Source organism: Liolophura sinensis, chromosome 8 (genome assembly GCF_032854445.1).
Source record: "Liolophura sinensis isolate JHLJ2023 chromosome 8, CUHK_Ljap_v2, whole genome shotgun sequence".
Lineage (NCBI taxonomy): Eukaryota > Metazoa > Mollusca > Polyplacophora > Chitonida > Chitonidae > Liolophura > Liolophura sinensis.
The window spans coordinates 21,153,195-21,167,638 of record NC_088302.1 but is presented as its reverse complement, the minus strand read 5'-3'; the positions used below and the strand labels follow the sequence as shown (position 1 = coordinate 21,167,638).

Genomic DNA, 14,444 nt, shown 5'->3' with positions numbered 1-14,444 from the left:
TTGTGTTTTTTGTTTATACACTTTATAACAGGTCTGGAGAAAGAGAAATTAATACACTGACAAGACAAAAAGCTAAGCAGATTAAAATTACTGACAAAAAAATGAAGTATTTTCTTTTTTTTGTCTGACAACCTATGTCCAAAAATTGTGTTGTCTTGGTTGTTACTTGCATGTAAAGAAGATGCATAAGTGTGATATGACCTAGTTGATGTTAAGCCCCAAGCAAACATACAAACAAGCACAGGAGACTGCAACGAGTATGAATAGAGGGAATAAGTGTAGCAAGATTAGTATTTGTCAGGGTAAATTTACACACTTAGATCATATTAATGAAAGGTTCCTGAGTCAATATATGAGTCAAAAACAGTGACTTACAGAAATGAGTCAGTGCAAATAAAAATTCATAGATATGTGTTCCATTTGTGGCATTTTGTGATCATGTCAGTTTTGCTCCTTTGTTTTAGATTTTGATCATTGGATTTAAGTTTAAATACTGTATAGTATTTTTCAAGTGACACATTTTAGTTGATTCTATATGATTCATCCACTTTATAGGGCCACCTATATATATATGTATATGTGTATATATATATATATATATATATATATATATATATATATATATATAGTTTTGTTTTTGATGATTGATTACATTTTTTATCACTGAAAAAATGTTGGTATCAAAAGTGTCATTTTAAGGCCTATTTGTACTTCTGAAAGTGCATGTGTAACTACTAAACTTTAGGTGAAATATTAGGAAATTTTAGGTATTTAACCCCCTAACTCTGAGCTAAACATTTACTTGCTTGCATTAGAATGTGACTAATGTAAACATTTCTACCTTGAATTCTTTAACATTTTTCAAAACCTGCTGCCTGTCTTTGTGAAAGTTCCATTCAGCCAATCTTTACAGAAAGTGCCTTTCAAACTTCACTGATAACTTCACAAATATGCAAATGAATAAGGTGAAATGGGGTTGAAAAATTAGACTTGACTATATTTTTATCCCTACATGTATTTTTGTGTTGCAGGCCATTCAGAGTTAATGAGGCTACTTATTTACTCTGGTTTCAACCTCGTCTAGCAGGATAACTTCGGTCAGACACCGCTGCACCTGGCCTGTATTAATGGGAATTTGGTATCTGTACAGGAACTCTGTGAACAGGTAGGTTACACATCTTTTATTCTCTTTTTCATCATCAAGGTCAGGACCAAGGTCAAGGTATAAAATTTAGGAATAGGGTCAGGATCTCCTGTGACTTGCAGTGAACTGGAGTAAATATTATATATGTATAATAATTTAGTTGTGCTTACGAGGCTGCCTGTGATGTGAAGGTTCAGAAAACATCTAGACAGAATATTAATGTGTTTTTGCATGTTTATTTGTGGCGTTTTGTAAAAGTGCAAATGGCTTTGCTGCTGTGAGCCAGTGCAATGTCAAAGTATTCAGTTTAGCTGAAATATTTCATAATTACAATGTTCCATGGTGCATGTTTTATTCAGGATGGTGCTGAAATCAACTTAGCAGATAAGAATGGGAAAACTCCTTTAATGTTGGCCAAGGGCCAGAAAGCATGAAGATGTTGTGGAGTATCTCAAATTAGAATCTAAAAGAAAGGCCAGCATTTTGCCAAGGATAGACTTCTGGTAAGTTAACACTGATCTGTATGATGTATTAACTGTACTTGAGAGCAGTTTTAAAAATTTGGAAAGATGTTATTTTCATAGGCATATTGGCAATCTTTTGTGTTCTCTTTCCAGCCGTTTTTTCCTTACTTTTTCTGTTGTGATATGTACTTTTTTTTAATCTCAAGGAAAAGAAGTGGTTCTTTGTCAGTGTGTATGCTTCGCGGATGTACTGATATGTACCAGCTATATAAAAACAAAATCATAGCAAAGAACTCAACCATTGGATGAGATAAAAAGCGTGACAAACTCATTGCTGATTTGAATGAAAGATTACGGCTTAACACCTCATAGACATTATTCCAGCCACATTGTGGTGAAAATATGTTAGAACAGGAAACAGTTCATTTGAAATATGAAGCTTGCTATGAAGTGCTTGTGCAGAGAAAAAACAGATGTTTTTTTTTCTTATCAGGTCAGTGGTATTTGGGCCACCTGGGAATCACAAAGGACCAATCCTGTTTTTTGTTGTTAACTTACTGTGTTGGGGTATCCTATGTATGTATTCAAGGTGAGTGGAGATTACCGGTATACAGAGGTATTTACAGAGGCATGTGTATGAGTGAGAATCTACTGTAATTCTTCAACCCTTTTTGCATGTTTGTCAGGTGTTTATTCTAGCATATTCTGAAGGCTCCAAAATCTATAAAAAAAAAAAATTGCACAAACATGGCTGAAATACTGCGGATGTGGTGTTAAGCCATAACCTTTCATTCATTGTAATAAAAAAATGTGCATAAAATGCACTACAAGTGGCTCTTTCATATGCAAATAGGTTGAGGATTAAGGTTGCCAACTCATGTAATTCATATATTAATATATATATATATATATATAATATAATAATATGTAATTCATTTACTTCATTATTTTTTATTACGGTCAACATTTACAAGCACCTTGTTCAGGTTTAGTTCAGGATTCAGTACAAAAATCTTATTGACTAATGAAAATTATTGTTATTTTGAGGTGGTTTGGTCATCGGTCACATTACAACCAGTAGTTTGCATATTCAAATCTAACTTAAGGTTGTGGTTTTCTGCACAAAGATTTGTCACGGTCCATGACAAAGTTTTTTTTCCAATCAGGTAACCTTACAACTGGAAGTGAAGTATGACATTAAACTTGAAATTAAATTAATAGTCTTAAATAATGGAGCATGTAAGTTATTAAAAATAGAATAAAATATAATTAAAAAATATTAAAAATAATAATAACAGGTCTAAATATTATGTAAAGTAGGTTTTCAAAAATTTCTCAAATGACTTTTGACTTTTCAGTGCTTACCAGAAACGTTCTACGAGATGGAGGTGTGGCATTTAATATTTGTGATGACAAACATTGTGATGTGGGTATGTCTGTACCACGCCAACTCAGTGGACCCTGGTTTTCTCCCTCGTAACATTCCAGAGTATGACATGGCAATAAAACAGGTAGGTTTATAATAATAAATACGTGTAACTTGACGTGTTCCTATTTTACTTACACTCAGATGTTCTTTATAAAATGGTGAAGTGATAGCATTTGTTGTGAGAACAAGTAATATGGAATATTTAAAATGCCTTCATGTTGTCCTTTTATGGGTATATGACATACCTAGTTACATGTATGCAACATACCACTCAGCTATTTATATTTTCACTTCACTTCTTCTGACGTTGAGAATTTTTGGGAAATTTGAAAAAAAAATCACGAAAATTGATTTATTTGATTTATTTATTTGATTGGTATTTTACGCCAAACTCAAGAATATTTCACTTATACGATGGCAGCCAGCATTATGGTGGGTGGAAACCGGGCACAGCCTGGGGGAAACCCACGACCATCCGCAGGTTGCTGGCAGACCTTCCCACATACGGCCGGAGAGGAAGACAGCATGAGCTGGACTTAAACTCACAGCGACCGCATTGTTGCGTGCTAGCGCGCTAACCAACTGAGCCACGGAGGCCCCCGAAAATCGATAATATGAAATTAAAAATGGAGGTCACCAAACTGTTTTCTTTGTCTGTAAACACGACTTTATGGAATACCGGCAGAAGTGCAATGCTGAACACATTACGTCATTTTAGTGATGCTGACATTACACTGCATCGACCACAAGGCAGCGTCAGAGTAAGAAGGGCATTTGGGTCACAGATGTAATCGGGCGAATTACAAATAAGCAAAACTCTGTGGCAGAAACTCTGGATATGAAGGGTAGCGAGCTACGTTAAATCACCCAGCCTCTCAGTCTGCTACAAATAATGGTGGTTGCTATTTTACAGGAAGGGCTCACTTTGATGAGTGGAAACAGGGGAAGAACCCCCTGAGTCGTCTTTGTCACACCTGTCGTACTGTCAAACCAGTGAGATCTAAACACTGCAAAATCTGCAACCGCTGCATCCGAGAGTTTGACCACCATTGTCCTTACATCTACAACTGTGTGGGCTACAATAACAGGTATGGTATTGTATCCCTTTTTAAGTGAAACAAGGCATACATTTCTTCTGAATCCATTAGGGAAATTTTGATTTACATGTATTCCCAGGCATGATAATTTATTGAAAACATTTGAAAACTAAGAAGATGTGTTACATGTGTTGATTTACCAGTTCTTTTTTACTTTTGAGTAATATTAGTTATTTGAACATGTAGTCATATTATTGTACAGAATTGTAAGCATTTGGGGACCTCCATGACCGAGGAGCTTAGCATGAATGCTGGCGCAATAGTCCAGGAGCCTTCTACCAATGCGGTCGCTGTGAGTTCAGATTCAGCTCATGCTGGCTTCCTTTCCTCTATGCAGCCTGTATGTGGTCATGGATGTCTTTCAGGTTCTGCCCGGTTTCCTCCCACAATAATGCTAATCATCAGCTTATAATAAATAATAAAATAATAATAAATAAATAAATTGTAAGGAGCAATTCTTTTGCCTTTCACTGCACTTCAGTTATCTCAGAGATTAAGCCCTGTCATATAATGTGAATGTAAAAATGTAGTTATTATATATGGTGCCAAGAAATAACACTGGGCATTTCTAGTTATTTCAAAATAAGGTTTCAGAAGGAGAATCTTCTGTAACCTGTATGTGTGCATTCATATGGACTGTTTATTAAACAGTTTGTACTGAGAAAAGCATTCAAACTCTAGACAGAGTTGTTCCCACCTCGATGACTCTAGACAGCATTGTTTCAATCCATATGACTCTAGACACTGTTATTCTCGCCCATTTGACCCTAGGCAGTGTTATTCACACCCATATGACTCTAAACTGTGTTATTCTCACCCTTATGAGTAAAGACAGTATTGTTTTTACACCTATATGACAGTGTTACATGTATTCTCACTGATATGGCCCTAGAAAGTGTTATTCTCACCCATATGACTAGACAGTATTGTTCACACCCATGTGACCCTGGAAAGGATTACTTTTACCCTTGTTAGTCTAGACAGTATTGTTCACACCCATATGACCCTGGAAAGTTTTATTCTCACTCATATGACTAGACAGTATTGTTCACACCCATTTGACCCCAGAAAGTGTTATTCTCACCCATATGACTGCACAGTATTGTTCACACCCATATGACCATAGAAAGTGTTATTCTCAGCCCTTATGACTCTAGACAGTATTGTTCACACCATACGACTGGACAGTATTGTTCACACCCTTATAACTCTAGGCAGTGTTAATTTCATCCATGTGACTATAGACAGTGTTATTCTCACAAACGTGACTATAGACAGTGTTATTTCATAAATATGACTCTAGATGGAGTATTCTCACAAATATTCAAGACAATGTTATTCTCATAAAATATGACTCCAGACAGTGTTATTCTCATAAATATGATTCCAGACACTGTTATTCTCATAATATGACTCTGGACAAAGTATTCTCACAAATATGACTCTAGACAGTGTTATTCTTGCAGATATGACTCTAGACAATGCTAATCTAACAAATGTGACTAGACAATCTCATCTCACCCATATGATTTTGGAAAGGAATGTACTCGCTTACTTAATGCTTGACAGTTTTCAGCCTTACCTGTATGATTAGTTCTGGCTTATCTGACCACTGATTTCAGAGAGTTTTATTCTGACCTGTCCCACCTGTATGATACTTCCCACCCATTGGAATACAGTTTCCTCCCACCTTTATGTACATTGTTACTTCCCAGCCATCTTACTACAGAAAGTTTTGCTCCCACCCATCTGTTTTAGAGTCTGGTTTTGTGGGTTTATCACAAGTTGCTTCATCAACTGTCTGCTCACATTCTACTTCTGTGTGGTGCTACTCCAGCTGGGGGGCTGGCATTGGGGGGTCATCATAGGCCTGGTAGAGATACTCTTGTTCACTGCTATAACCTGTGTGATATCAGTGTTTACGGTAAGAGGCATGCGGCCTTTGTATACAGGCTACCCCTATGTAGTACTGGCAACTGTACATCATAATCTGTCAGACCCGTCCTATCCCTGGTTGAGGCTTTACCTGTGTAACCTTTCCAGAGGCAAGAGTGATTTTGTGGAGGCCAAAAGTCCATTTGCAATGTGCTTTAGAGGACATATGAAAAGGACCTCTAAAATAAGTATTTTAGTTTTTAAGGAAATGAAGAAAGTTTGAGGCATATTTTATACCTCATAATAACTCTTCTATTTATATGAATATTTTCCATCAATGATCTGAAATGATGTCGTTTTTGAAAATGGTGTTATTGATAAACATATGCCTATACAGAGAAACTGTAGGACACGTGGTCCTCAAAGTTAGATGAATAAGTCAGAATGGAGTAAAATGAGGAAAATATTAAACTGTAGACGAAACAATGATTGTCATTATGACAATTACGACCACTTTGAGAAACAGCTGTCCGGCTCTGATGTTTCGAAGAAAAAAAAAAATTAAAAGAAAGGAAAGAAAACATATATTATATTATAGAACAGTGTACGTCACCAAAAATTACATTGATTTCATATGGATTTTGTTTCATTATATAATTTTCACTACAATACAAAATCTTGAAAAATATTAAATGACAATCTCCACAAATTCATTCTGGTCACTCCTATCGCTAATGTGTATGAACTCATACTTGATGATAACATTACTGGTTGAAGTCCTGGTGCTTTTTCTGGTGAAGATTCCTGTTTTTATGTTTGGGTTGAACCTGAATGTGGGTGCTGGTTTTTTTTTTTTTTTTTGTTTTTTTTTTTTTTTTTACAATTGGTCTGTGTATTAGTGTAGACTTGGATTGTTATGCATGTTAGCTAGCATTTTGTGGTGTACAATGCTTGTTTACTTTCTTTTTTTCCTTTCTTTCCTTTTTTTCTTTCTTATATTTTTTCTGTCTCACTACCATAGCATCCCTGGTAGCAGTTTATTGCCCTGCAGCAGCCACAATCTCTCCCCTTGGTTAAAGAGTGGGTAGAACAAATATGAGTTTGTGGTTTGTTGTTTCTTTGGCTTTGTCATGATTATCTCCCTTTAAAATTGTGAAACAGAAGGATTATGCCTAGGGGAGTTGTTACATGTATTTACTTTTCACATTGATTATGTGAAGATTTTTCTGTTTGCTTGATTGAACACACTGAATTTGAAAAGCGGATGGATAGATGTATTGGGTTTCCTTAGGTACTTCTATTTGAATGAATGATTATGGTTTAACGCCACATCGGCAATATTTCATCCATATCATGGCGACTTCTATTTGATTTTTATTTTATACACGAATTCATTAATCAAAATAAGGAGTGCTGCAGGCTAGCTTTTGAATGATTATTGGGGCAAATTTAGGTGTGTTTTTGTATTGTCTGCTATTATTCAAAAAACAAATTATGGCAAAAAGTACCTGTGAAGAGTGTGGTTGAGTAAATCAGTTGCTGATTCCTGGTGAGAGGTGTTAAAGGTCCTGGCCCTGAATACATCTGTGTCTTCTGATAATCACACAGATGTTCAGCCGTTTAGTGTTGGTTTACTTCAGTCTTACTGGTGTGTCTTGATTTAGTCACTGGGCTGTTTCGTCTAACAGTGCTGTCTTAGTTATTCCTTTCGAATTTTTTGGTGTTCATGTCTTGGGAATCAGTGATTTTTTTCCAGTCCTCTGGGATTTATGTGCAATCAGTGATCAGGTAGAGCCTTTTATTTCGTTGGTGATTCTGGAGATGGGATGTATAGTTGATTTTTTGGGCTAGTTATTCTGTCTTGTGAGTTGGAATGCTCACTTGAAAGGTGATTTGTTCATTTAAATGGCGTGCTTTTGTCTCGTCGTGTGATTGTCGTTCAAGGTATTCTTCAATTCTGTAATTTTAGTGAGCGTTTTCCGGCTTACAGTTCTCTTTGCTATTTCACATTTGCAATAGACTAGGCTAGGAGTTTCTTGACTTCTCCCCTTTGGCTTAACACCAAATCAATGGCTTCCCTCATTAGTGTCATCAGACAGTTATCTCCCCTTGGATTCCAAACACTGGGTGTTCAACTCTATGAAGGATACACATCTCACTTTATTGAGAGATTTCTCGCAGGACGGACTTGGAGACTTATATATGTGGGGATAGTTGGTCTACTCTGTCCCGAAAATATGGGGCAAGGGATTCTGCATTATCACATTGTAAGTGGTTTGTGGTAAGGAGCAGATCTTACATAAATGAGAATGAGCAGCAAAGGTTTGTTTGAATACAGTGCTTATCCCGACACATCTCTGCCTTGTAATTTCAGACAGTCGTTCGTTCTGTTTGTGATGTGTGTAGCAGTTAATGGTACCCTGAGCCTGCTTGTCTTCGTGCCCGCCATTTGGGCTAGAGAGGGATGGACTTTCAAAGCAGACTACATAATAGGCTCTCTTCTGCTGCTATTTTTTGACTTTATTGCTTTTTATGTTGCATATACCACGGTAAGGGATGAATATGTTTTAGTTGTGCGTGACTAATCTTCAGCCCTTCCCTTTTGCTTTTCTCACTAACCAAGTATTGGCATGTATGTACTTGCATTGTTTCTTGTGTGTTGTGGTTTTATTATTTTTTTTTTTTTGGGTATTTCCTCTTAAGTTCCATTGTTTTGATATTTGATCTGCATAAATATTTGTATACAATAATCTAATGCTTTTCAGAATTGGAACACAGGCAAGAATTGAGATAATGTTTTTTTCTTATTATAGTAGAAACACTACTAATATAATTAAATTAACAGCCACTTTTAATTATCATATTGATTTCATATAATATTTCTCCTGATTCCTAGTTTTCAGTGTTGTGTGTAATACGTCGTTTCTCAGTACCTGTTCACACCATTTATCTTTGAGTAGCACACTTATTCTGTCTGAGTCACACAACTGCGATCTGAATGCTCATTTCCCCTGTAATAGTAAACGTCACAATACATGTACATTATTGTTAAGCATGACCACATTATGGCTGAAATATTACCGATGTGGCATTCAGCCACGGCCATTTATGCGGTGATTATTAATCGTTCCAATCTATTTCTAATTTCAGTTCATCCATGCTGCTCTAAATCTAACTACAAATGAACGCATCAACAGAAAACGCTACCAGTATTTAAAGAACGCCAACGGGCAGTATTACAACCCGTTCAACCGAGGCATAAAGTCCAACATACTGGAATATTTCCACCTCAAACGGCCACTAAATACGGGCGAGGTGGACTTTTTGCAGGCAGATATCGTATAGCAGATTATTCAAAGTCATTTCTTTTTTATCGACACGTTACATGCTCACTCCCATTTGTCTAATGTCAGAATGTCTTTATATAGCATTATGTGTGTTGTTTTTTTTACCTCTGCCATACTCTTTCATTGCACCCTGTTGTTTCACGAACTTTTCTTTGAACAATTAAAAGCGTATACTAGTATGTATGAACTTGATGAACAATGTTTTAAGGCAGCTTTGCTCTTTGTATACATGAAGAGGTACAGGATAACATAATTTGTGAACAGCAGGTGCACATGATGTGTTAAGAACAGGGGTATTCTGAATAAGGCATTGATTGGCTGGATGTAAATATTTGCCATTTGATTTGTGATGGGGGTTAACAAAGATTGTTAACAAACTTCATCATGTGAGGCAATTATGGGAAAATGAATATGAACATGTTTCTAGCAAGGGAGTGCAAGTTTGTCCATATCTATAAAGTTACACATTTTCTCACATTCAAACTCAATTAATTTTAGAAAAGGTTGTTTTAGGCTTGTTTGCGAGGTGTGATATCCTACGCCAAACATATAAGTTTCAGCACCAAAAGTATATGTTTGATGACATTTATTTCCCACAATAAATGCAATAAATGCATAATTATATGAATAGTTCATCCAACATCACAGTATATAAAGGATTCAATGGAAAATGCAGATTAGCTTTGGTAAGATGAAGATATTTCTATGGCTCTTGGTGTTGCATCTGTCTGTTGCCCACATGGTTAATTTATGGACAATATATGGAGGGACAAATTAAGAAACTGCTATTATTCAATCATGCGCAACATTAAAGAAATTGAAGGGAAAAAAGCATAAAGTGATAACTAGGGCGTGTGGCCTCTGTATCGCTAAGTGTGTTCAGGAATTCATTCTTTTTGAGAGATGAAATTTTATCTTTGCTGATCGATGACAGGATGTCTTACAATTATAATAAATACTGTGGATTACGATTAACACTGCTAATAAAAAAAATTAGCATTTTTGTGTAAGTAATAAGAGGGAAACAGAAGGGAAGCGTGATAGTGACGCCCCACAAAGAGAGGATAAAATAAACACATATATAGGACAGGAAAGGTTTTGTACTTTTTTTTTTTTCCGAGCTTGTTATTTGATATCTGCCTGGATAGTTACATAATCTTATGCGGTTTGCATATGGATTTTTTTTTTAACTTTAACCTTTTGTCAGTAAAACATATTGTGAATCTAAGCCCAACACCTAGCAAGATATCGAGTGCTGGTGAGATATTTTTTGTATTTTATTCTATTGCATGAACACCTAATGTTTTCTTTGTTTTGTGACTGCTCTTTGTTTAAAAATTCTTTGGAAATTCACAGCTTAAAGATCATGGCTATTAAAGAAGTGTGCAATATGGCTTTGTGTTCCAACACTGCTAATATTGTTCATGTGCTTGAAAAACAGGTTGGCTTTTAAATTACGGTATCAGAGGAAGAGAAATAAATTTTCACAAAATGCTTTTCTCAAGGTGGTTTCTTACGTGCAAAATTAAATATTACCAATGAGAAATTTTGGGTTAGACGCTCTTACTAACCAGGGCTAGTTTTTTTTTAGATATTTTTGTCCCCTCCACAACAGCTGAAATTTTTGGTCCATGTTCACTGTGAGGAAATAAATGCCCTTTTACTTCCTCCCTCGGTATGAAGTCAGGCCTGCATTATAATCTGATGAAGGATATCTCTGCTATCCAACATGAGATTTTGGACAGCATTATTAGAAATGTTCAAGATATTTCATGATGTTGGCTGAAAATAGTTTATACCACTTTGTTGAATGTTTTACATGAAAATTTTGGTGGCTATAGGCACATCTTAGTTATTAGTATTATTGCTCGTGTTGGTTTCTATTTCTAACAATTATTAATAGTAAGATGTTCCCCTGTCCTGAGCTTTTCATGTGTGTCAAATACGTGGCATATTTATCAGACTCAAATGATTTTTGCCGGACACATTTGAATTTATCAGACATTGGTGTATACACACCAACTCATCGTTTGCATTCATAATACGGTGTACTCTCACTGTCCTCTAAAGCTCAAATGGCCTCGTATTTTCATGCCGACGTCCTTGTTGTCTTCTGCGTAATTTGCATGAATACCACCATTTAGACATCTCACTATGGGCATACATTTACATGTATTCTGGCTACATAATTTAAAGTGCCTATTAGTGATATAATCTTGTGTAGATCTTTGGAGGTACCTACATGTATTTCTTCAACATTTGTGCTTGTTCACCCAGTGTGGGTGTTCATGTTTTATATGAAGCCCTTGTGTTGCCCCAACCACCCACCCCTCCCCCCCACACACCCCTCAAGCATAAATTACAACTACAATCAAAACACTATGGGTAAATTGCCATCAAAGTTGCCATTGAACATTTGAAAAGTCTAAAGAATTGGGGTTTACATTTTTCACATTCTCTTGTGTGACACACACAAGTCTTATATAGGTTTTTTACTGAAGGACATTTGGCTGTCTTCAAAGATGTTCTGAAAGATGATGTAACCTGCTTTTCTTAATGCTATCAAACATCATACTGTTGCAATTTATTTTACCTAAAAGATCTTCTCCATCAGTTAATTATTCAGAAGATCTTATTGAATTTCTTGACATCTTAATAAGAGGGAGTAAGCCGTGGCTCTAAGATATGCCCTTGTCCTGAGACCGGCCCTGGTAAGACAGTTGATAGTGTCCGCTTCGAAGGCTGTACATCCAAGTTGTGGCTTCCTCGCTTGGCATTAAGCATTAAGTGGATAGTGCAATGACTGCTTGACCTGTATCAATATAATGGCTCGGGCGGGGCGGCTTACATGCCTTTGGTAAGGCATCTCAGTGAAGCAGCACGAGGTGAAAGTGCAGTGGAAATCCGTCCTGCAACAAGGAGGCACATTACATACACTCTAAGGACTCCTTCATCAATGCATGAATATACTTTATTTTTTTTAGCCTTTTGAGAAGAGAGTTGATGGCATTCAAACATTTGAATTCTATGGTGTGCTTTATGGACCATACTATCAGAGTTTAGGAACTCTGACATGACAGGAAGTTTTTCCAACTCTAATCACAACCGTGAATGGTGGAATAACTCTTTAGCTATGAGTAAAGGATCACTGAAATAATGCTCCAAGAAATTCCTTCCTTCTGATGAACATCAGGAAAAAAAGGTGATGTGACGCCAGAGTTCTTAGATACCGTCAGTATTCCTCATGAAGCCCACTTTACTGTTCAAATATTTGAATGCCTTTCAACATTCTAAAAAAAATCTGAAAAAATAGATGAAAGTATTTTTACGCATACTTTTCATTTGTCCATATGATGAACCTTACTTCTTATTTTAGCTTTCATTTACTTTAAGTATGATGTTACAACCCAAGCACTCACTCGTGCACTCACTTGCTCACTGTTACTCCTGACTACGAGACATAGCATCATGGCAATATCAAACAGGGAATAGCTACATTTCCAAGCTCACATTGTTATTAGAGCCTTTTGTGACAATATGGAGTCAACAGCATCTTAAATCATGTTTTGTTTTCAATTAAGCATTCTCCCCCACTAATGCCTTGGAAAGTTTTGTGTTAGTCTTGACAGTGGTTAAGATGCTGACAAAATGACAGTGGAGAAATATTTCCACCTTTCTGTTCCAAAATATCTTGTTCTTAATTGTCAACTGAAATCCGTCTGTAAACCCTATATTTGCCACAACCGATGTACAGTGGGCTCAGCATATAGAAGTGCCACTGGCATAAAATACAATTGATGTGGAAATACTAACCAATATTAGCCCCAGGTAGGGAAACCAGTGGAAACGGTGGAGGTTAAATTTCGAAGATCTAGTGTGGTGCTGGTTGAAGTGCATTTCATACCTTTACTTGTGTATACATGTATATATGTGGCATATAAAGGGTTGAGGGACAGGAATTCATGCGAGTTGGATCTAAATTGCCAACTGTTCTAATATGTGGGGAAGTGCCATTGTAGTCCTACCCATGGGAAAGTGCCCTTGTAATTATACAGTAATACCTGTGGGAAAGTGTCCCTGTAGTCATACCTCTGGGAAAGTGCCCCTGTAGTCATACCTGTGCAAATGCCCCTGAAGTCATGTGTGGGGAAGTGCCACTAAAATCAGACCTGTGGGAAAGTGCTGCTGAAATCATAGCTGTGGGAAGTGCCTCTGATGCCATACCTGTGGGAAAGCATTTCTGATGCCTTACCTGTGGGAAAGTGCCTCAATAGCCATATCTGTGGGAAAGTGATCTTTAATCATGCCTGTGAGAAAGTGCTCCTCTAGCCATACCCATGTGGGAAAGTACCCCCATAGCCATATCTGTGGGAAGTGCTCCCATCACCAGATCTGTGGGGAAGTTGCCCCATAGCCTATATATGTGGGAAGATACCCCCATAGCTATATCTGTCGGAAAGTGCACCTGCTGCCATACCTGTATGAAAATGCTCCTTACCCCATACCTTATGAGAAGTGCTCCCTATGTCAGTCATAGCTTGTGGGACAGTGCCCTCTTATTTTCAGTGGAAATTGGATGTTACCTTGCTTAGGCCTAATTGCAGTTGTACTCTCACAGCTTGCATGAACAATGTATGTGTAAAATGAAGATTTTATCATCTGATGGCAAGAAAGGTCTTGCAGGACATCAAGTGTTTAAGATGCAAAGTAGTACCGTGGAACGTTTGTTTTTGACGCCTCTATTAAAGCCTCAAATTAATTTTCAGTAGTTTATACAGGAGCTCTATGGCAAACACTTGTACATGTTCTGTCCAGTACATGACATGGTTTTTCAAGCCCAGGGATCAGGAAGCAATCTTAGACTTAAGTCATAATTTCAAATCTCTTAAAAATTATTTCATGAGTAACAAGGTCATAATATTGCTTGACATTATTAAGTTATTGTAAAACAAATTTCAGGTAAAATAATGGAAAGGAAAATGCCAAGCTTAATGCTTGAAATGTTGACTAAGATCTAAGACGGCTTCGTGATACTGACGCCAGAAGCCCAAACTAAATTTCCATATGGTTTCTGGACTGTATTATTTG

The 14,444-nt window shown here is 36.7% G+C and overlaps 1 protein-coding gene across 1 annotated transcript in view; it reads left to right on the top strand.

Annotated features, from left to right (window-relative positions):
* The window catches only part of LOC135473302 (uncharacterized), an 11,670-nt gene extending 1,244 nt beyond the window's left edge, over nt 1-10,426 (top strand). Inside the window, 10 exon segments of the mRNA XM_064753150.1 lie at nt 465-495; nt 1,032-1,165; nt 1,504-1,566; nt 1,568-1,647; nt 2,102-2,172; nt 2,175-2,197; nt 2,967-3,121; nt 3,955-4,125; nt 8,384-8,558; nt 9,160-10,426. Of these exon segments, the coding sequence (XP_064609220.1) occupies nt 465-495; nt 1,032-1,165; nt 1,504-1,566; nt 1,568-1,647; nt 2,102-2,172; nt 2,175-2,197; nt 2,967-3,121; nt 3,955-4,125; nt 8,384-8,558; nt 9,160-9,354 (1,098 nt within the window). The 3' untranslated portion in view covers nt 9,355-10,426.
* Nucleotides 10,427-14,444: the final 4,018 nt, after the last annotated feature.